General features: G+C 39.1%; 1 protein-coding gene across 2 annotated transcripts in view; it reads left to right on the top strand.

The window, feature by feature from the left end:
- The first annotated feature begins 1883 nt into the window (after positions 1-1883).
- LOC146632436 (sodium-coupled neutral amino acid transporter 3-like) overlaps positions 1884-22679 on the top strand; it is a 36037-nt gene continuing 15241 nt past the window's right edge. The window contains exons 1-7 of one of the 2 annotated variants that reach the window (XM_085353340.1): positions 1884-2234; positions 18215-18380; positions 18740-18760; positions 18923-19004; positions 19125-19240; positions 21428-21501; positions 22036-22128. In XM_085353340.1, the coding sequence (XP_085209466.1) occupies positions 18277-18380; positions 18740-18760; positions 18923-19004; positions 19125-19240; positions 21428-21501; positions 22036-22128 (490 nt within the window). In that variant the 5' untranslated portion in view covers positions 1884-2234; positions 18215-18276. The remainder of the gene's footprint in view (positions 2235-18214; positions 18381-18739; positions 18761-18922; positions 19005-19124; positions 19241-21427; positions 21502-22035; positions 22129-22679) is intronic. The other variant, XM_085353341.1, reaches the window with a different exon arrangement.

The raw sequence follows: 22679 nt of genomic DNA, 5'->3' as shown, positions 1-22679 counted from the left end.
TGAAAAAGCTTGGCAGTGATTCTCTTGGCAAAGAGAATCATCGCTAAATCTGCAGCATTACTTCCGTGCCTTGAACTACTGCTTTGCTCCATATTTAGCACGTCTAGTGTGATGGATGAAGGCAACTGTTTTCAGGAAAAGGCTCTAAAAGCTCACTAAGCACCAAACTGCAATGTTAGCACCTATCTGCTGAACAAATGTGAAGCGTTTTGAACCAGAATAGCTATGAGCACATAGCAAATAAGAAGAAAAAGCCAAGCTAAAATCTCTCTGATTCAACTCTACATATGGTTAAGCAGTAAGACAAATATGACAAATAGATCATGTGATCCCACTTGTTAAAAGATGAAAACTTGGCATCACTCAAAAATATGCATCTTACACCATTTAGTGCAGGCTATTGGTGATCTCAGACTGGGTTATTGTTTCAGTCACTCCAATACATGCTCAGTCCTCTTGAAAAGTCAGGGGAAATGTGTGTATAAATATCACCATCTGTTATTGTTGTGTTCTGAGGCTCCTCTGAGCTGTTCTGCATTTAACATTTACTTACTGTTTGGGCCAAATTTGACCTCTTTTGAGATGCGATTATAGTAAAAAAAAAAAAAAAAGTACCCTGTATAATATCCATATAGATGGTAGTTATGGTGATGTTTTTATGAAAACAGCAGTGAGGAGTAATGATAGTAATGGTTATATGGTTGTCTAGTAAATCCCAGCATTTTTAGAACGTTATCGCCATTTCACTTTCTAAAATATATTTGAACCCTTACAGCTGTTGTGTTTTCATGTCTTGAACAAAGCAGAAATAAGGTTTCCCTGCTCTCTGAAACACCCATTAAGAATTAATCATCTATTTGTTGGCTTTTTATACATTCTAAACAGATCTGTAGTTCAGATTTTGATATTATAAAGAAATTATTGGCTTTTGTCAAAACTCACCAGGACCCTACAGTGAAGGCAAAGACATGTGTAAGGGTTAAGGATGTGTTTATGGAGATGTGAATGAGCATTAATCTGTTAATTGGCGTCTCTAAATCTTCCTTCAATCAGCATGACCTCTAGAGGACGCTAAAGTGACATTTAATTTAAGTTGTCTTTTGCTTAAAATAATTTAATGTCGTGGCAACAGTGTAAAACTACATGATTCATTTCTGCAGTATAACCATACCTTTATGATATACTTGTAAGCTATGTAATAGCCAGTTATTTGATCCAATCTGGGTTGCAACTCTTGCTTCACACTAGGCTTGTTTATTTTATGTTTTAATATTTTATCTACAACTACACTATTTTTGTCTTTCATTGGTTTCCTCTTATGGTCTATTCTACTGAATTCTGATAATTGTCTGTATTTGTGCAGCTGCTGGCTGGTGATATTTCAGGATAAGATATCTTAAACTTTAATAACTCATACCTGCACCAAAGCCACATCTCAAATCAATTTATTGATTTAGATTAAGAAAAATAAATACATACCGGTAAAAGAAAGTGTGATCCATTGGTAAATACTTGTCTGAGTGCCAGAAGCAAACAAGTGACCTCCTCACCTTTGCAATTTTTTTGTGAGCGAGCAGAGGAAACCACTGGATCCAACACAAGACACACAATTTAAGAAAAATAATGTACTAATACAGCTTTTCAGTGCAGGAACCACGGTATGCGGAATATAGGGAGACAAAGATGAACGCGCGTATTTGGCACTGTCGGGTTTTTAAAAGCTTTCAGACAATTACGACACGTATGTGAAACTTAGCAGGACGTCTCCTCTATTATCAGACAGATCTAAAGAGCCGTGCAGTTAAGTTCTTCATTCCGAAGACTTGAGTAATCACTGCCTGCTGAAAGTCAGATTTTTTTTCTCATATTCGCTCACAGGCTCACTCACAGAACCAAGTGGCTGAACACTACATCGAGCAACGCGGCTAAATACCCGGCGGGGGCGGCGGGGGTTGCAAAGGAGGCGGACCTACCACGACCCCCACAGTTGGAGCTTCAAATGGTTTTACAATGCAGACCATCTCTCAAATAACAGTTTGTGGCCACTGGTTTGGAAAGAGACGGTACAAATGTGCGTAAAAATCCACGAATACAGATAGACAGATAGATGGGCAACTCTCACCTTCCCTGAGGAAAAGAAAGACACGCGAAACGCACGAAAGGAGAGCGAGGTCATCAGATTGTTCCCACTTACCAGCGGAATTATCGTGGAAGCTTCGTGATACGAGCTTTTGGTAAGACATCACAATCCTGTCTTTTTTATTTGTTTTATTTATTTATATTTATTTTTTAGGGGAATGGCTTTGTTACTTATTGTGACTGACATATTTCCAGGTTTTTCTGCCTTCACTGAGAGGTGGACACTTGTAAAATAATACTTTAAACCTTTATTGCGATCTTTTGATTTTCATTCAACCACGCAGGAATATAGTAACCTAAGGGGAAAGCAATGAAGAAGACATAAAGGAAATTGTAGCTTCACTCTTTGGATATATAGGCTATAGCTTTGTTTCCTAAAAGGGGGTGATCAATGAAGAAAGAGTAGCTCGGTCCCTCTGGAGTGAGCGCCAAGAGCAGATGTCACGACTATGCGTTTCATCCAGGGCAACAAACTGGTGCTCATCCGTTGTTGTTGTGAATCTTTCTTAAATATAAACCGATGCGCCTGAAAGTTACTGTAGCGCAGTTGCAACAGGTAAATCCAAGCTGGACGAATGCCTACGTGAGCAGTATGTGACACAGAAACGGGTTTGATCGCTTATATGATTCCTATTTTGAGCTAATTTTTTTCACAGGAAGGTGTAAAACTTTGACATGTTGTGACCCCAGTGTCCCAGTATTCTTACAGGTTGTAGAACAGGCTACTTCCCTGCGGTTTAGGCTGTAGCACATGCAGGCACATGGTATGGAGTAGCTAAGCCCTTTCCTTTTCCTCCTCTTAGCGAAACCATATCCGACGGAAACTAAAATTTTTTCCGACTTAGTTCACCACAAGGTGACAAACATCTAACAACGGCAAGAGTGGATCAGTAGCTATAAACACCAGAAGGAACTAAGAGCAGCCCTTTAAAGCACTTTAAAGTCTGCCTTTGTTACTGTGGGCTGAAGATTAAGCATGATTACATTATTACATTTCATATGTTGTGTCACTGAGGTTTTTGTGAACTAAATATTCGCTGCTTTTCTGTTTTCTTAAGCTGAATGTGTCTTGATTTGTATCAGGCTACTTCTGCTGTATTGTTACTTGATTTATTTATTTGTGGTCATTTTAATTTAGATAATGCTGTGAAATGGATTTTTATCCCATTCTAAGTATAAACTAGGCTTATGTGTTGACCAATAAAGAGGCTACAGTTCAGTTAAATAAATAAATAAATTGTAACAGGTAATAAATACATTTAAAACGAGCCATTTTCAGCTGAAGATGCCTAAAATAAACAGGTTTCAGCTACTTGACTGTGAGCATTTGTTTTGTGAGAAACTGAAAACCAAATGATAGTACAACAAGATGATGGGTGGAAGATTAGTGAGAGTGACACTTTTTTTTTTTTTTTTTTTAAATTTTTGCATACAGTGTGCATTCTAGCTCTGAGTATATAATTAAGAATTTACAGTGGCTGTTTATGTTGAAAAGCTGCTTAACTGTAAAGTGTTGTTCAGCAATAATAACAATACTTACAGTAAAACTGTTTGGGCCAGGTGGTTTCATGAAGCTGCAGTTTTGTTTTGCTTTGTTTTGAAATCAGCATAACAGCTTGTGTTAATGTAGGATAAAACTTAACAAGTGGGCTGCAGGCGGCTGGCTTAGATTTTCCTTTTGCTGGAAATGTGTGGAAATGTGGTAGGTGGTGAATGTTTTTCTGCAATGGCTGTCAAGATCTTTCGACCCCAAGCTGCTTAAATGCATGTGTTGACTAGATGTGTTCGACTGTGACATATTGGGGGGGGGGGGGGGGGGGGGAATTGGTTTCCAGGTAGTGTGAGAGAGGGTGTATGTGTTTGACTTTGGTCCCTATCGAAACCCCAGTGTGGGGTTTTGTCCTGGGGTCATTATAGTGCAGAATGAGCAGATAAGCCTTGTGTAATGAACAAAGTGACTAGGAGTTTGAGCAGGAACCTGACAGGTGCACAGTGTGTGGAAGTCAGTGTTTTATCCATGTGGGATGCAGCCAGCTGTACTCATGTGTCACATTAAAGAGACCTGTGAAATGTTGTATTTAAGTCAGTCTAACTGTCATGTGTCAGGTTATTATTATCTTTGTCGTGGGTCTCATAATCTTTGTGGGTTGAACCAGACTTCATCATGCGCCAGTGTCTATTTATATTGAAGTCATTAGAAAGTCATAGTCGTTTGTTGATATTGTTTATATTGTGTGGCAAAAATACATTTTGTTCAGCATTTTATGAGAGAGTTAAGATTGAAAAGAGAGCTCTAATTCTGTTCAGAGTGGATTTTTTAAGCTTTTATCCCCCAAGTTTGTTCCCTGTGGATGAATATGCACTGACATGTTAATATATGATGACTGAAATATTCCACAATGAGCCATAGATTTTGTATTTATATTTGTACTTGTCCTAAAGAATTTCCTTGGCTATTTAGTCTAATGTTTTGTAACCCCAAGAAATCCCCTGAACGACAATTAATAATAATAAAATGTTAGATAGCAGCTGTTCAAATTTCAGCTCATTATTTCGATTTCTAACTCATAGCGTCATGCATCATTTTTGGCTGCAGCAGACATGTTTTCCAAGGAGTGCTGAGTGAAATCTACTCAACACCATACATCAGATAGAGTTAGACATGAAAGAGTAAGATATTTCCCTCAGTAGAGACAATAACTGGACTTCAAATGAACAATAATGATAAATTCTGGATCTGATGGACAAAATTATTGCTCTGTGTGTACTGACCCATATGGGAAAGATTATAGAAAACACTAAGGTTTCCCATTCCCTCGGTAAATGTTTAGGTTTTATCCCAAAAGCCTGACATTACAATTTACTCATTAAAGTGGTCACTTTGATAGGTTTTCCTCATACAACATTATTACTGCATTCATCCTTCTTTCTCAAAACAGTGTTTCATGGAAAAATGTGAAAAGGGACACTTAATTGTTCAAATCATAATATGAGACATAAAAGCCCTCAGAGACAATGTAATAAAAACATACAACATAAAACATTTATTATTATTTTCCCCCATGTCGTAACAAGGAATCAAAATATCCGTAGGCCTTTAAGCCAGGGTACCTGCTATAATGCTTCCACTGCAATCACTTTATTCTCGCATTGATGTCACATTTAATCATTTTGTATTTTTTAACTGTTCAAATAAAACAACACCCTGCCCTGTCAGTAATTCACCCGTTAAAAATGAAAAATGCAACATTCTTGTGATGCAGTGTAAAAGCTGCCTGAAACACATGCACAGAGTATAATTGCTCAGTACTTCCCGCTGCAAACTCCTGGTTACCAAACTGTGCTTCAGAAAAATGTCCTGCAGTTTATCAAGTAATCATAATTAATGAGAGTTAACTATTTGCTTAAATAACTTACCAAACTGTTTTGGCTAAAAATTAAATCAAACAGCCCCTTTAAAAAAAGCTGGTTGTAGTTACTTCTTACTTCCTTTTGATAACTGTAGGACATATGCTTTTAATATTAAAAGAAATATAGTTGGTTTATTATTATTGCACTGCACTGATTTTTCACTTTACTCATGTATGGCACAGATATATATGGTTAATTCTTGTTATTCAGAAGATCTTCTTTGTAACACTGTAGATTACAAAAAAAAATAGTGTTTGTTAATAAACACTTAATTACAGCTGATAAATATATGTAATCTCTTATTCTCACGGTACAAAGTCATGCTATCATCTTGGTCTGTCTTGTTAGATGGTTGAAGTTGAGAGGTCATTTATAGAAAGCATTACAGTGGCTTTATTAACACTAAAGCCTCCTTAACTGCTTTAGTGCTAATAAAGCATAATAATTGCATAATTTGCACAATGTAAAATACATCTGTGTATTTGCTGGGTTTCAACACGATACAAAATTTTGTTTGTTTTTTTAAACTATTTTTTTTACTACAAATGGGCAAAATCAGTTCAAAACCATGGTAGCAACAAATGTAAAACTCTTCTCAAAGGATCAAGACATTACTGATAACTCAAGCTGTCTTTGAACCATCCTGGTTAAACTAATTTGAAGTATCTTTTACTGTCTTCTTTCCATGGTGACTTCGTTCTGTGCTATCAAGCCTGAAACCCGGTGCTGTTCTCTATAACTGCATATGTGCGCTTGTCTGTTGTATTTTATTTCTTTGTGTTTTTGTCATGAACCTATGTACGTTTGAGTGTTTTTATCTTCTGTGTTAAACACAGTGACTATATAATGATTGTATAATAAAATGTGAATCATAAATAAAATGTCCTACTGTTTTTTAAATTTTTGCTTTATTATTGTCTATAACATTTTACATCTAGCATTAATTATAAAGATTGTAGACAGGAGAATCTGGGAAAAACTTGCATAAATAATCATAAATAATAGCTTTTATATCTACTCGGACCTGTACAGGTGCTTGTACTGACTTCCTTTGGAACAATTCGGGATGTATCAATTAGGCTTAAAATAAAATCTGACATTTTATGGTTCCCTAGATCCTAAAGTGTCAGCCTCTGGGATGTGTAACTCACAACTTCACCTACCATCAGGGTGCACCTGAACCCGTACTGATGAAATATGGGGAGGTTTGTTGGGCTGTTTGCTATTGCTCTACAAATCATCCTTTATCGGACAACTGAGCCTAATGTTTTCAACTAAATCTTTGTACAAACACAGACTGTATTGTCTGCTTGCACAACTGCACATTGAATTTCGTCCTTGTGTGCTTTCTAGTGGTGGTGCTTCATTTTATGACCCTTTAAATGATTTAGGCAGCTTGGACTAAATGAAGAAATGGATAGGCTCAACACAACAGGAACTCAGCGTAATTGGCAGTCCACAAATATAATCAAACAGTATATGAACGACTTTGGTCTTTGCGATGCATGGCGCTCTCTTCACCCCACCAGTAAGGAATATACTTTTTTCTCGCATGTTCATCACTCTTACTCTCGTCTGGATTATTTTTTGGTCAGCAGCTCACTGCTGTGTGACATTTCAGACACTGAGATTCATCCTATAGCTGTCAGCGATCATGCTTCTGTATCTTTAACACTAATGCACAAGAATAGTACTACGCCAAGTAAAAACTGGAGATTTAATATATCACTACTTAAAGATGAAGACTTTATTAAATACTTTAAAAAGGAATGGACTTCATATTTAGACTTTAATGACACTCCCGGAATATCTGCTTCTGTTCTATGGGAAGCAGGGAAAGCTGTGATGAGAGGTAAAATAATTTCTTTCTCATCACACAAAAAGAAAGAAGAAAACAAAAATATTCAGGAATTAGAAAAAAACATCAAATCACTAGAAGAAGCCTACGCGTCCCACCAAGATCAGGAAACATTGAACAAAATATGCAAAACAAAACTAGAATTAAATGAAACTATTAATAAAAAAACACAATTCCTTATACAAAGACTTCGCTTGCAGAATTTTGAACACAGTAACAAATCAGGTCGATTTCTAGCTAACCAGCTAAAAATAAATAAAGAAAAAATAACTATATGTGCTGCTAAAGATTTATCGGGGAACACAATATATGATCCTGGAAGAATAAACAACATTTTTAGGGATTTCTATGAAACTTTATACTCACCACAAATAAACCCATCTAAAAATGAAATTGATCTGTTTCTTGACAACGTAACTCTTCCAAAATTACTAGACAGTCAAGCAATGGAACTGGATTCGCCACTGACGCCAAGTGAACTCCAGGAAGCCCTGATAAGTATGCCCAATAATAAGGCTCCAGGTCCAGACGGCTTCCCTGCAGAATTCTACAAAGAATTCTGGACAATTTTGGCACCAGTATTCCACAGCATGTTGCAGGAAATCGAGGAAAAGGGCAGACTACCACCAAATATGAATTCTGCCAACATTAGTCTCCTGCTAAAACCAGGCAAAGACCCTTTATTTCCCTCAAGCTATCGTCCAATTTCTCTTTTAAATGTAGACCTTAAAATAATCTGCAAAGCTCTCTCAAAGAGATTAGAGAAAATGACCCCCCTCTTAATTCATCCTGACCAAACTGGTTTCATAAAAGGTCGGCACTCCTCAACAAACACTCGTAGATTACTTAATTTAATAGACTACTCATACGATAAAAACATTGAAACCATAATATTATCTCTAGATGCAGAAAAAGCATTTGACAGAGTTAATTGGAAATTTTTATTCGCAACTTTACACAAATTTGGTTTTGGAAACTCTTTCATAAACTGGATAAGAATATTATACAATTCCCCAACGGCTCGTATCAGAACAAATGACCAGACATCCTCCAGCTTCTGTCTCCTGAGGGGCACCAGACAGGGATGCCCACTCTCCCCTTCACTTTTTGCAATTTTTATCGAACCTCTAGCAGCAGCATTTAGACAGGCTACAACAATTAAGGGCATAAAATGTAAGAACATAGAACATAAAATCAGTCTCTATGCGGATGATGTGTTGCTTTTTCTGCAAAACACACAAACCAACCTCTCTGAGGTAATTACTTTAATAAACTGGTTTTCAAGAGTTTCAGATTATTCAATTAACTGGCCAAAATCTACAGTTCTCCCCATTAACTGCTCCTTCCATAATTCTTCCTCTGCCCCACTGCAATCCGGAAATATTAAATATTTAGATATTAATGTCTCTCCTAAGCTTTCAGACTTAACTAAACTAAACCACGTCCCACTTCTAAAGAAAGTAGAAGGCGATCTGACTAGATGGAAATCTTTACCCATATCACTCATGGGAAGGGTCGCCACTATAAAAATGATGATCTTGCCAAAAATAAATTACTTATTTTTGATGATCCCTAACAAACCATCACAAGATTGGTTCAGATCTCTGGATTCATATATTTCCAAATTCCTTTGGAAAGATAAACCCCCGCGTATTAGCTTAAAAACGCTACAAAGAACCAAGGATAGAGGAGGATTAGATCTGCCTAATTTTCACCAATACTTCTTAGCCAACAGGCTTCAGTTCATCTCAGAATGGTTAAAACATACCTTCTTAGTTGAGCCCTGGCTAGATGTTGAACAGGCACTATGCAAGGATCTAGAGATTTCAGACCTACCATTTATTAGCTCAAACATCAAAAGACATGAATGCTTTAAAAGTATCAACATCAGCTTTTCTCTAACAGCATGGTGGGAGTTTCTAAAAATAACGGAGTCTTCATTAATCCCATGCAAACGTACACCTATCTGGAATAACCCTGACATATTACAAAACAATAATATGATTAATTTCCCAGAATGGAGTTGTAAAGGAATTAAATACTTAGAACATATATTAGAGGGAACAGAATTTATTCCATTTGACAGACTAGTTGAACAATATGGGATCAACAAGACAAGGTTTTTAGAATATCAACAAATTAAATCCATAGTAAAAAAGAAATTTAACCTCAGTCAAGTTGAATTACAAACACCACTAAGTGCGGCACATTTTCTTACTCTTAAATCCCCCAAATTATTATCTAAAATATACAGAACACTTTCTAAATTAGATGAATCAATATCCCTTCCTACTGCAAAGTGGGAAGCAGATTTATCAGTCAACCTAGACCAAAACTTCTGGTCTCAGATTTGCTTAAAAACTTTTAAATTAATTAAAAATCCCAGTCTGCAATTAATACAATACAAAATACTTCATAGAGTGCACTATACAGGTCATCGGATGTTCAAGATGGGCTTTACATCTTCCAACAACTGCTCACACTGTCAAGGCAATACACCAGACAATTACATCCACGCTCTTTGGTTCTGTCCACCAGTGCAAAAGTTTTGGCGCGAGATATGTGAAGACTTATCAAAGTGTCTGAAATGTAACATTCCAACTTCCCCCTTAGTGTGTCTACTGGGCAGCTTAGATAATGTCACTTCAGAAAAGAATATAGCCCATATGATCTTCACTGCCCTATGCATAGCCAAGAAAACAGTCCTCATGAACTGGAAAAATAAAAATAATCTTAATTCTAACCAATATAGAAATTATCTATTAGATTACACTAGTCTTGACACAGCCTCTGCCACCACATTAGATCAATTGCTCTGGGCCCCTTTTATCAGCTCCATCACCTAGTGGGGGTGGGGGGTCATAGTTTGGTCCCGCCTTCACTGTTGTGATTGGTGTGGGGGTAGGGACAGGCTTAGGGCGTCGGGGGGTTCCCCGGAGGCATCTTCCTTGGGGGGCTCAACCCGGGGTAGCGGTCACGTCCGGTTGGGGGCTCTGTTGGCTCTCAGGTGACTGTTTCCTCGCGGCTGCGTGCAGCGGGGCTAGGGGAGGGTCTGTGCTGACGGACGTGGGTTACTGACCTGGCAACCTGGCTGCCCCTGGGTGGGTCCGGGATGGGCGTGAGGTTCTGGGGGCGCTCCGTCTCTGGGCTGGGGCCCGGGCCGGGCCTCGGGGGCTTGGGTCCTGGTTGGTGTGTTGCCGGGGTTGTGGGCGGGTGGGTGCATGGGGGCCCGGCCCTGGAGCAGGGTGCCGCCGGTGCGTCGAGCCACCTGGGGGGCTCTTCAACTGGTGGGGGGGATGGTCACATCTTGCAGGAGCTTTCTTCTCTTCAGGAACTCTCTGCAGGAGGGGGAGATACAGGAGAGGTGGAGGAAGATCTCAGCCTGGGCGTTTACCGTCTTATGTAGTCTGGAAGATGTGTGGATGGTGGGGTGGGTGCAGTTTTCTCTGTGGTGGGGTTGGGTGGACTGTCCAGGGCTCTGTGGAGCCGGAGGGCGCTACTGCACTGGGCCCCGGTCTGATGGGCCTGGGCCCCCCTTCCCTGGCGGGTCGCGGAGGGTGGGAGTGCCTACTGGGGTCAGCGGGGGAGCTGGCCCCAGGGAGGGGTTACCTGCCCCTCCCTTCCTTCCCTCCCCATCTCCAGCTGCCTCCCTCTTCCCGCTCCTTCACAACCACCCACACATGCAGGGCCTTGGAGTGGGGGTATGTCACCAGGGTGCAGAGGAGGCTACCCCCCCCCCCCCCCCCCCCCCCGTCCCCTTCTGGCTGCCTCTGCCTCAATTTTATCCCACAACTTAGACATTCACATTATTCACACTCTCATTACACATACATATAGGATCTTGGGGGTGGGCACAATCACGGAGTCCAATTTACCATCAGGGTGTATACCTCACCCCTGACGTCGTTGCCCACCTCTCAATTTTAAATACACTTAGTCATTGAGGGCTAGCAGGAGGGACCATGCGCTTACCTGCTGCTCCTTGGCAGGTAGCTCCAAGCCCTCCTGGGTTTTAATTGCACCTTAGAACACATATGCATCAACACTACAATGAGCGGGTGGAGGGAGGTTTGGAGTCTTCTCCCACCCCCATTCTCTGCGGCCTGCTGGAGCGGGAGGGCTAGTAGGAGGAGTTGGCCGTCCGACTGCGGTCTGGGGTGTGGGGCCTCCCTGCTGCTGCGGAGTCGGGGTGGTCTGCCTCTCCCCACCGCAGGGAAAAGGGTAACACCACCTGGGTCTGGGTGCAATTCCCCCCTCCAGGGGCAAGGGTACCTAGACCCGGTTTGTAGAGTACGCTTGGGGAGTGTGATTGTGTGTACAGCGTCTCTTTATGTCTGTCTCCACGTTGGTTGAGTGTGGAGTGAGTGCATATGAGAGCATGAGGGTGGGAATGGATGTTTGTGTCTGTGTGTGCCTGTATGTCTGTGTCTATATGTCAGGTTGGGTATCAGACGCCACCTCTCTGGGGACACCTCAGGCCCTCCAAGGTTTGGAGGCCTATCTCCACCCACCACCACTTCCCCTGCCGGTGGCGGACTCCCTCAGGTGTCGGTGTGTTGGTGGTTCTTTGTGTCTGGGGGTGGGCGTCCGGGTACACACCGGCTCACTCCTTGGCGGCCGCTTGTCGGGGCCTGGGGCCTGGGGCTCGCTCGGGCCCCTTTGGAGGTGGGGTGCCCCCGGCCTCTCGGCCTGGGGCTCGGTCACTCAGGCACAGCTGGGGGCCGGCGGAGCTCACGGGCGCGTCACTGCAACTCCCCCTGACTTCTGCTCCGCGGCTGCTGGGCGAGCCCTCATCTGGGACTCTCCTCAGCTCTTACTGGAACAGTGGCGCGGCTGCCCCTCTGTTGGTCTTCCATGGTCTCTTGTGTTCTGGGGGCCTCTGGATGTCTGGAGTTTTGATCTCCTCCATACCCGCTTCACACCCTGGAGGACGGAGCTGTGGCCCCCCCACACTCCCTAGCAGATCATTACATGGAGAAACCTTTGGAATGCAAGCATGCTGATCCACACAGGTATGCACACATGGGTATTCACAGACGCGGACTAAAGCTTTCTTGGCTGCTGCCTCAAAGCACACTGTGCGCTGTCTATCTTGCGTGCTGCACAATATCGTTTATTATTTAGTAAATATTGATATCTATGACTAGCTAGTTTATTGTGATGGTGCTTTGTTTTCTCTATTATTATGTTGCTCTTTGTTGTTTGCTGTCTCCTCTGTTTGTTTTTTTTGTTTGTTTTTTTTTTTTTTTTCTCCATACAGGTGACCCAGGAGTTCTTTTTTTTTTTCTCTCTCTCTTCCCCCCCCTTCTCACCGTCTCTTCTCCCCTTTGGTTTTCTTTCTTTCTCTCCCCCTCTTTCTCTCATTCATTCCCCCTGTCCTATTTATTAAAAAAAAAAAAAAAAAAAAATGACAAAGGATGAACTGAAGCTCTGCCATCACGTAATGTCGCATACTGCTGTTTCTGATGTCATTTAGAAAAAAAAAAAAAAAAAAAAAAAAGATTTAGGCAGCTTGTATGTGATGACTAAGAAAAATAAGCCAAGATTATTTTATTGAAATTATAGAGGGTTCAACCTTAGAGATGGAAGACAGTTGTACCAAAGCATCAAGTTGCTTAAATAAATGTCTATCATGTTTATTTTTTACTTTATTTCTGCAGTTCAGCAAAAAGGCAATTTCAGAACTACTTGGGGGTAGTTAAAGCTAAAAACAGAAATGTTTTATAGTTAACAGCACTCCTTTTTTTTCCCTGCAACTATTTTCTTTTTATGTAGTCTTTAATGTCCCTGTCTGTTTGATTTAACATACATTTGACGTTATACATTTGTATAATATATAATTTATGCAATTCATTTCTAAATTAAACACCTCAGTTTTCCTTCAAAATGAATGGTTAGAATACTTTTAGTATACTTTCTAGTCATGCCTGTTTAAAGTAAAATAAATCATCTGTTCTTTTGAACTGTTTAAAACGTTCGTGTTAATATGAAGGTTTTAGTTGTTGAGAAACCTATCATGATAAATGGAAAGAATATGTAATTCAAGTTCTGGCTGTAATGCAAGACATGAGCATGTGGTCCCCTGTCCCCTGGAAGCACGTGGATTAGGATGAGCTGGTGCTGCCAGGCGCTCTTGGCTGAACCTCGTGCCACATGCGCCTTTCTCATCTACATGTGCTTGCCTGCTCCCCACTGTCCCGTGTTTGTCGCGTGCATGCCCTGCTTTATGTCCTAGTGTCACAGGAATAGATGCTCTGGTTTTAATGATAAGAAAAAATATATAAATAGCTCCTCTTACTTGAACTTTTAACCTTGAATTGTCAAAAAAGAGAGAAAGAAATCAGCTAATCTTTAACCCTCCCACTTGTTCAAACATTTCAAATGTCAGATAAATATAGTAGCTCAAAATGAGACTTTTCAGTTTTTGTCACTTCGTTGCTGAAAACAAAACTCATTTGGAATCTATATAAAGTCTAAGAGTTATTGAAATTATGTTAAAGCAAGTTTTAAATTGATACCTTTTTAGAACCAGCCCGCATTTCAACAGGTTTTAGAGCTAAATTTCCACGTAGGCGGGGTAATTTCTTTGGAAAGAAAATGACCAAATTCACAGGTCGAATGGTTTTAGGAGTGAACGTCACAAATTTTCACGGGACACAAATATACGCTTAAAAAACTCAGGCTTCTGGATCAGTGACAAGCTCTGCTCTTTAAAATTATCTTATATGTGTTAGTATAAAGAAATAATTTGGCTTTAGTTTACTTTTGTGTTTTATGGGAACATTTAAGTGGAAATCACTGGCAAATATTTTCTGTATTTGTCAAAGTTCTATACTGAGATGTGTCCCAGCTGTAGCAGCTGTGACATTTTCCTAATATCTCCTACAATTTTCAGAAACTTTTTCATGTGTCTATTAACTTTTTGTACTCTGAAAAAAGATTCTGAATGTAGAAAAATATGTGGAGCTGGTTTGACTTGTGATATTTCTTTGAAAACAACTTTTTTAAAATTTAAATTTGATATGTATTTGCTAAGATATGCTGCAAAGTGCCTCATATCTATCATATCTCCTTTTCACAATAATAAAGAATTCTCTGGTTTAGCAAAGCCACACTTCTGATAAAATTTGTATACAAATCTGTTTTTAACATTTGAGCCAAATTTTATAAACTTTGTGGTAATTTGAGTCCTTTTACTTCTGTAACTAGTAATTATGTGGTACTATGTTGTCTTTTCAGTCCATAGTTTGGTAAATCCATTAGGATGTACGGTGCCATCTATAAAAGTCATGCTCCTGTCCCCCCACCTCTGTACTTCAGTGTTGAGACAATATGGTAGTCCTGGCGAGCTTTGTGCCAAACATCCTGATGCCAAATATATTTATGTTGGTCAAGATCACGAGGAGCTCATTGAACAATGATTATCCAGTCATCAATTATATGTTGATGTTCTATAGCTAAATTGAATCTTGCAGTTTTGTGCTGAATAGCAAACAAGCGTCAGACGCCATCCGCTGAGACTGACATTGTGCAATGTCCTTAACATTGTCCACACTGTCACAGAAACACTGACTTCCATTGATAATCCCTGTGCCAAGTCTGAAGCGCTTTCCCTTCTCATATTCACCTCTGCTGTCTGTGGTGTGATCTTAGTAGGACTACCATTGCGGCTCTGATTAGTGTTATGAATCAATTTATATTCCCAATTTCCCAAGACTTTTTATTTCCCAATTTGTCCTGCAACTGTGTTTTCACATAGTTTTAGTTGGCCACCTCTGCTCTTGTAGCCTTTTTAAAGTTTCATCAGACTTTTTATTTCCCCTGGCAGCTCTTTCCATACTTTTGAATAAAGAAATAAATGAGGAAGTTTAAATGTTCATGGGTTATTTTATAAGAGTGTTCTCAGTTGCACTCAGTTTTGTTTCAGTGATCATGCACACACGTGCACACGTGCACACTCACTTTGTTGCATGTGTTTCTACAGTAAGACCTTTATTTTCATTCCCTCTAAATGAGGTTTTTTAGTGGTCATAAGAGGAAATTGTACTTGTAACTTTAGAAATAATGCAATAATTTAGAGAGAATACAGCCTTGAATAATTTGACATTTAATTGAATAACCTTAACCATAATACTTTTTTATGGTTGTGGTTAGATTATGCTTTTCTTGCATTAACAGTTTTATCATTTTTTGATGAACCAAACTGAGATTTTTCTTATTTTTCATGGTACTCTATGCAGTACGGAAGAGGATTAGGGCCACTGGAAAAACAATCTGAGAAAAAAGTCAGAATTCTGACTTTTTTTTTCAGAATTCAGGAAAAGAAGAAAAAAAAAGACGTGCCCACTTTTTTCCCCCAGTGTCCCTAATCCTCTTCCGTAATGCAGCCCTGTGAAACACAGAGTAGTCTATGTTTCAGTAGATCCACCTTTAGCACCGATAACTCAAAGTAATCTTTTTCCGTTTGACTTTATCAGTCTCTTCCATTATTGAGGAGGAATTTTGGCCCACTCTTCCTCTTAATAACACTGCTTCAGTTCATTTACATTTGTAACCATTCATTTATGGGCAGAGTTGTTCAGGTCTCACAGCAGCATTTCAATCAGGTTGAGGTCTGGACTTTGACTGTGTCATTGCAACATCTTGATTCATTCTGCTGTAGATTTGCTGCTGTGCTTGGGATCATTATCCAGTTGTATGACCAAGTTGGGGCCAAGATTTTGCTGTAGGACAGATGGCCTCACATTTAGAGTACTGGCATACGGACAGCAAGGTGCCCACGACCTGTGGCAAACAGCAAGCCCAAATGATCTTGACAACTGTGTTTGGCAGCTGATATGTTGCATTGTTGCATTTTGTTCTCACCATGCATGGTGCTGTGCATTATGGTCAAGACATATATGTTGAGTTTTAGATATATAGAAGACTACAACAGAACAGTCACTGCTGTATTTAGGTATAAACATGATAAAGTCACGAGACAAAACAATAGGCTCTTGTTGTGTTTACTGTAAATTCAGTGATCCCATGCTTTGTGGTTGTTCATGAACAAACATAATGACTGTAGTTTCACTCACCGTGAGAGGCTCAACATTTTGAGCTCTACATGTTTACGTTTCTAAGTTTGATTTATTTTTGCTTGTTTGCGATTGCTTTTCGTGTGATGGCCAACACTAATCATAACTTGTATCACAAAGTGTATTTCAATTTGAAAATAGCATTCACACAACATTTTCTCCTCTGAATTTACCTCACTGGAAATAATTGCTGTCAAAGGCCAGTGTTGCAACAGGAAGTGTTTACATCAGGGGTTTTTAGGCTAGGGGATTGAGGCTACGTTAAGGGACGTGGTATCATTGAGCAAATACTGACTCACCAGATAACATGGTGCAAGGTATCAGTAATGTTAGGTATTTTTTCTTTTTAATTTAAAATCCAGATTTAGATCTTCTTCTTTTTTTAATTGATGAAAGGTATTCATAAATTTGAAGAGCTCAGTACCCGATTGTATTGTGAAGCAGCACGCAGTGTCCTCTCAAGTTTCTTTCCTAGCTTCAGTGGCATTGTATCAATGACACTCTTTAATTGTACACTATGAATAGCCACAGCAGTGATCTTCTGGCAGAGAGGACACTGTGAACACAATTGAGCTGATCTACCCTGGTCACAGCGGAAACTACTAACAACACACCATTGTCTGTCTAAGTTCTCACTGAAGTATAGAAGAGTATTTATTTCTGTTAAAAAGTCCGAGGCAAATTTTAAAGAGCTATTAATTACAGGCTTGCTAATGATAAATGACAAATACTCTGACATTCTCTTCTGACTGTAACTGTGAATACAGCATCCCCCACACTGATGCTACTGTTAAACTGTATAATTATAGTAGCCTCATAATAGCTGCTTTGGAAAGCGCTTTCTCTGTTATTTGAAGCATTTTGTTGTGAGTGATCTGGCATCTCGTTTAATCATACTCATGTTTATATTCATCATCAAGGCCACAGTGTCATTGTGTGGGGATGTCAGCAGTAGCACTAAAAATCGAGGGATCTGGAATATAAAAGACAAGAGCAAATACGGTTATAAAAAAAAGTACTCTGACTGTGGACTTTGCCTTAGTGATCCTGACTTGTTTGCTTTGCTCCATTCTGAAGTTCTGGAAAGCAGAACATGCATCGTCATATTTCATCCTCACATTTCATTATTTGCAGTTCAGTGTATGGACTGCAGAAACTTCTGAAAAAGAACAAATGAGGTCAGATCCTGTTGTCAGGCATGTTGAACGTCACTCTGTTGACTCTGAGTCATTCCTGTGCTGTACAGATGTATTCTGGATAGAAAAATTTGATAACGTCATGAACACAACATTTTGTTCCAATTTCTAAAAAAGAAAATTAGGCAAAAACAAATGACTTGTTTGTGGCTTGTAAAGTTTAGCTTTCAGTGATGTGGCACAGACAAAGGCAGCCCCACAGCATATTTCTAGGCCCTCTCTGAAAAGAAGGATTGTATATAAGGGTTTCTTCAGGTCCACCCTTTTCAAGTTTAACAAACTTGCAGAGATGTATATAAGGATATTTTTCACATGGACTAATCAAAAGTCTATGAACTTTTAGAGAAAGCTTGTGTTTCCACAAGCATTAAAAAGTAGCTGATTGTCTACAACAGGCTGGCTGAAACCACATGTCTTGAGGGCCATTAAGCATGTTAAGTGTACATTGTCTTTATGAAATGGTTTATCCAAAACAAATAAGGCCTCTTGTCTGATATGTTATCTGACTCATGTTCTTTCCACCTCTGCCCTAGATATTCAAGTCACTCATAAGAACTGCTTTAATCGAACGCATACACCAAACAGAGCTTGAATTATGGAGCCTTCTCAATCAGAGATGAACATATTATCAAACGGGAAAAGTCATGACCTCGGCGGTGATGTGGGTGTGCCATTGAAAACAATGCTAGATGAGGATCAGTGAGTATTCTTTCCTTATGAATGGCTGCCTTTGTTTAATACAGCTTGAAGCAAGTATTTTTTACGCTTTCCTTTTCGTCTTTCTCTAGTTATACTTGTGTGAAAGCCACAATCTCATAAATCCAATTAACCAATATTCTTTTAAATTCAAATGTCACTGCTAAAGCTAAAAGCAGATGTTTGATTTGTTTTTGCTTACTGTTGCCACTATGATAATTCTCCATTAACATTGAAAATGATGAACAAGATAACAGATGTGGTGAACCACATAAAGTATAACTTCATAAATAATATTTGCTTTTTTAAATGCATGTTTACCTTGTTTTTGTGCTCGCCTCAACTGGTGGATCCTTATACAGAAATGGCACTCAAACAGTCAGGTATGTTTGCAGAGATTTACGTCAAGGGTTTTCAGCTACATATTTGCTCATTACGTCACCTTCAAAGCACATGATTTGCTAGAGTCTGCAGACGATGTTTGCTCACTTTCTCAGTGGTGGATGGAAATGCCATCAATTAACACCTGCAAATCTGGCCTCTAGATATGAAGAGCCTGATGATGGACTGGAGAACGAGGAATTTTTGCCCAACGAAGGCGGAAAGAAACCCATACGTTTCACAGATGTAAGTGAGAAACCCAACAATTATAGCTATATAACATAGGTAACAACGTTAGGTTTTATCTTAAATTGGCATTTAATGTATACTCTGTTTTTTATTTATTTATTTATATTGCATTTACAGTTTGAAGGAAAGACGTCTTTGGGCATGTCAGTCTTCAACTTGGGCAATGCTATTATGGGTAGTGGAATCCTGGGTTTAGCTTATGCCATGGCCAACACTGGGATACTCCTTTTTTGGTGAGTAAATGAGTTTTAAAACAAATATTGTCTTAAACATTCCTTTTGGAGGAGGATACTTGTTCACCTTTTATCATTAATTAGATTGATACAATCATTATTTCAAGCCTCGTACAATAGCTTTTACTGTATGGGGACAGTCTATTCTTGCACTGTCAAAAGAAAAGACTATATCTATCAGCATATAGAAAGTTCTGTAGCAGGTAGTTTCAGTGCCTCCCTTATGGATGGATCTACATATTTTACACTGGATGTCTTTTCTGGCACAATTCTCCCATTAATACTCCCAAATGGGAGCAGACTGGCTTGTGACCTCTTGAGGCTGGTTTTGTAACCCCTACTGGTCTCAACACAGGGATCTTTTGTATATTAAGGAAATGTGTTAACCAGTACACTATGGAGCTAGCATATGGAAAACTATTTTGAGACTAATTCTTAGAACTACGTTCTCATGGCAGTGCCAAGAAACCAGTGAAGACCTCAGGAAATATCTTCACCTAGGAAAGGAATTCTCACATGGATGTAGGGAATCACAGAGATCTTGGTATAAGGAGTCATCCTAAGCGATGCTGTCTGGCCCCACATTTATATTGAACAAACAAATGTATGACAGCTTCCCACCTGTCAGCAAAAAAAACAATTAGTCTTTTTCCAACAATTTTCTGACCTCAAGATTTGCTATTCTACTGATATGCAGTGATTAAAATGAAAGGAGGTAAACTAAGTTGTACTTCTCAAAGTAATCTGCCTTTTCAGTGCATTTATAAATAGTACTGATTTATTATATGTCTTAATGTCTTGCAACACATTATATGCCAAGATTGGTTCACTTTTATTTATTGCCTCTCTTAGGCCCCAAGCCTCCTTGCCACATAGGCCATAGAAAGGCCACAGCTCAGAATAACTGAACCACCAGACCCCATAGAGGCATCCATACAGACAGCTGCTGTTAGACCATGACCCAGGTTTTCCTAGTCATATAGTTTATGTTTAAGTAGCTGCAAAGAAGTGAGACTGGAGCAGAAAATGGCCTCAGCGTCTGGTGAAAGCAGGAAGTCAGTTTAGTTTATACAGAGTAGCTCTTGTACTGAAGGAACCTATAGCCTTATGGAATCTTCCTATTAGTACTTGCATTAGAACTGTATAGTGTATGATTAGCACAAATATAGTTAGAATGTAATATTACATCAAGCCAAATTTAACACATACAGAAGAAAAAAGGAATAAATAAGTACAGCAAAATAAGTATGTTTATAGATGTCTGTATTATAACCACATTAATGCTAGAACAGGTGTTTCAGCCACTGAAACATCTATCCAGACTGAAAAAATACTACTGAAAATACATGATACTGCAAGGTTTATAGATCTGGCTGGAATAAGTATTTTAAACAGTTGCAATTAAAGTTGATATAAACACTTCACATATAAAGGCTAATTTACATCATGAAAAGCTGACAGATGCAACACTGCCTGTGTAGCTGGATTTAAGAAATAAGTGCTTAATCCTTCGGGATTCTGAAAGTTCAAGTTTTTAAAACATGTTTATTGCCATCTTGTGCCAGTAGAGAACGTGACATCATGTGGTAGGTTTTTTTGCGGTCAATAGACTTACATTAGTTTATGTTAGCTAACAAAACTAATAACTCAGGAGAAAATAAGGACATCCATCCACCCAGTCGCTTCCGCCTATCCTTTTCAGGGTCGCGGGGGGTGCTGGAGCCTAAAATAAGAACAGTAAAATAAAATGAAATATAAAAAACATCAGTTTTTCACTTTTGTCCTGCCCTTGGCTATATCAATGAGTTTTATGTTAAAAGTGAGGTAATGCTGTCCAGCTGTCACTCTCTGTCTCTAAAGCAGTAAGTGGTTCTTCATTGTTTGGTTAGCTGCACTCAAACTGGAAAATCCACCTGTTAGCCATAATGCTCGGATTTGTAAAGCACTTTATGAATGAGATTAGTATGGAGAGCGGGTTTGAGACAGGTGACAGGTGGTTTACCGAAATAAAAAACCTGGAGTCAGAAACGGATTTTTTCTTGTGTGGTCATATGTACTGTGCGGCACAATCAGCTGATGCAGTCAGTGCTAATTTATGACCACAAAATATCATGAATCAAAAAACAAATTTCAGGATAATAGTGGTATAGAAAATAACGAGTGTGTGACTTTTGTTTTTTGTCACAGGTTTCTTCTGACTGCGGTAGCAGCTCTGTCATCCTACTCTATTCATCTGCTGCTCAAATCCTCAGGCATTGTGGGTAAGCATTGTGTCATTTCTCAGTGTTTTGAAAAGAAATGGTACAATTACATGTTGTAAAGTTCTCACATCGAAAATCCCCTGGAGATTGCTATTGTGGTTGCCATTAGAAAAGGACAGCTTATAAAGTTAAAAAGATCAAAAACCGCTTAATGTCAAAGAGTGCTTGACTGAAAAAAAGGTTATGTGAAAAAAACTTTATCAACAAATAAAGTATTCATAATTTAAATGTATTTTTAAAAGTCAATTTTGTATAGAAGGATTTGATTTTCAGTCATCGCGACTTGTGTAATGCCCTGTCTCATTAAATAAAGACATTTTGTTTTGTTTTTTTATTCTGTAATTTGAGGTTTCGCTGAGTTAAAATTGTCTAGGCAAATTTTAAAACTAGAAAAAAAGTCATGTCAGCGTACTCTCTATTTATCTAAGTTGTGCAGTCATTTGTCAACCCCTCTGAAAGCGTCTCGTTGTGTTCCTTGGACAGAGATCATAGCAAATATAACTAAATTTGTGATTGTTTGTAATCTGCTTACAGGAATCCGAGCTTATGAACAGCTGGGGTACAGGGCCTTTGGCAATCTTGGAAAAATAGCTGCTGGCACAGCAATCACCCTGCAAAATATTGGAGGTGAGGAGACAGTGTAGGTTTGGAACATGTTCGCTCATGTGTTCTTCCACTGGCCTGAAGCTATAAACTGATTTCACTTCAATTCAATTCTGTTATATGCTTATTGCACCAAATCACTTCAAGGTGCCTTATACTGTACGGTAAAGACCCTATAACTATAGTCAAATAAGCCATTAGTATTACTTTGGCTTTTGGTCCTATTTATAAGTTTGGGATATGATAGAGTATTAACAATGAAGTAGCTGCTTATAAGTAGCTGTATTCCTTGTGATTTTGACATTAAAAAGATTTGCTCTTCTTACTGACCAGAGAGTTGTTGAGACAAACTAGGTCATACCTTCTTCCTTAAGCATGAACTACTCAACCCAGCTTCTTAAGAAAAAAGCCACAGTTTACCCTGTTGATTTCAGAATTGAAAATGGAGCTGCTTGATTACTAACAGACTCAAAAAGATAATGCTGCTTTCCTTTCTTCACTAACGATTAGCTTTGGTACTGATTGTAAGATTACATTTGATGATTACATTTAAAGCATTTCATGGCCTACAACAA

Source organism: Diplotaxodon limnothrissa, linkage group LG5, assembly GCF_057381915.1.
Source record: "Diplotaxodon limnothrissa isolate DT_005_m linkage group LG5, D_limnothrissa_male_GT1.1, whole genome shotgun sequence".
NCBI classification, from domain to species: domain Eukaryota; kingdom Metazoa; phylum Chordata; class Actinopteri; order Cichliformes; family Cichlidae; genus Diplotaxodon; species Diplotaxodon limnothrissa.
The sequence above is the reverse complement of the archived record's forward strand: the minus strand, read 5'-3'. Positions and strand labels throughout refer to the sequence as shown.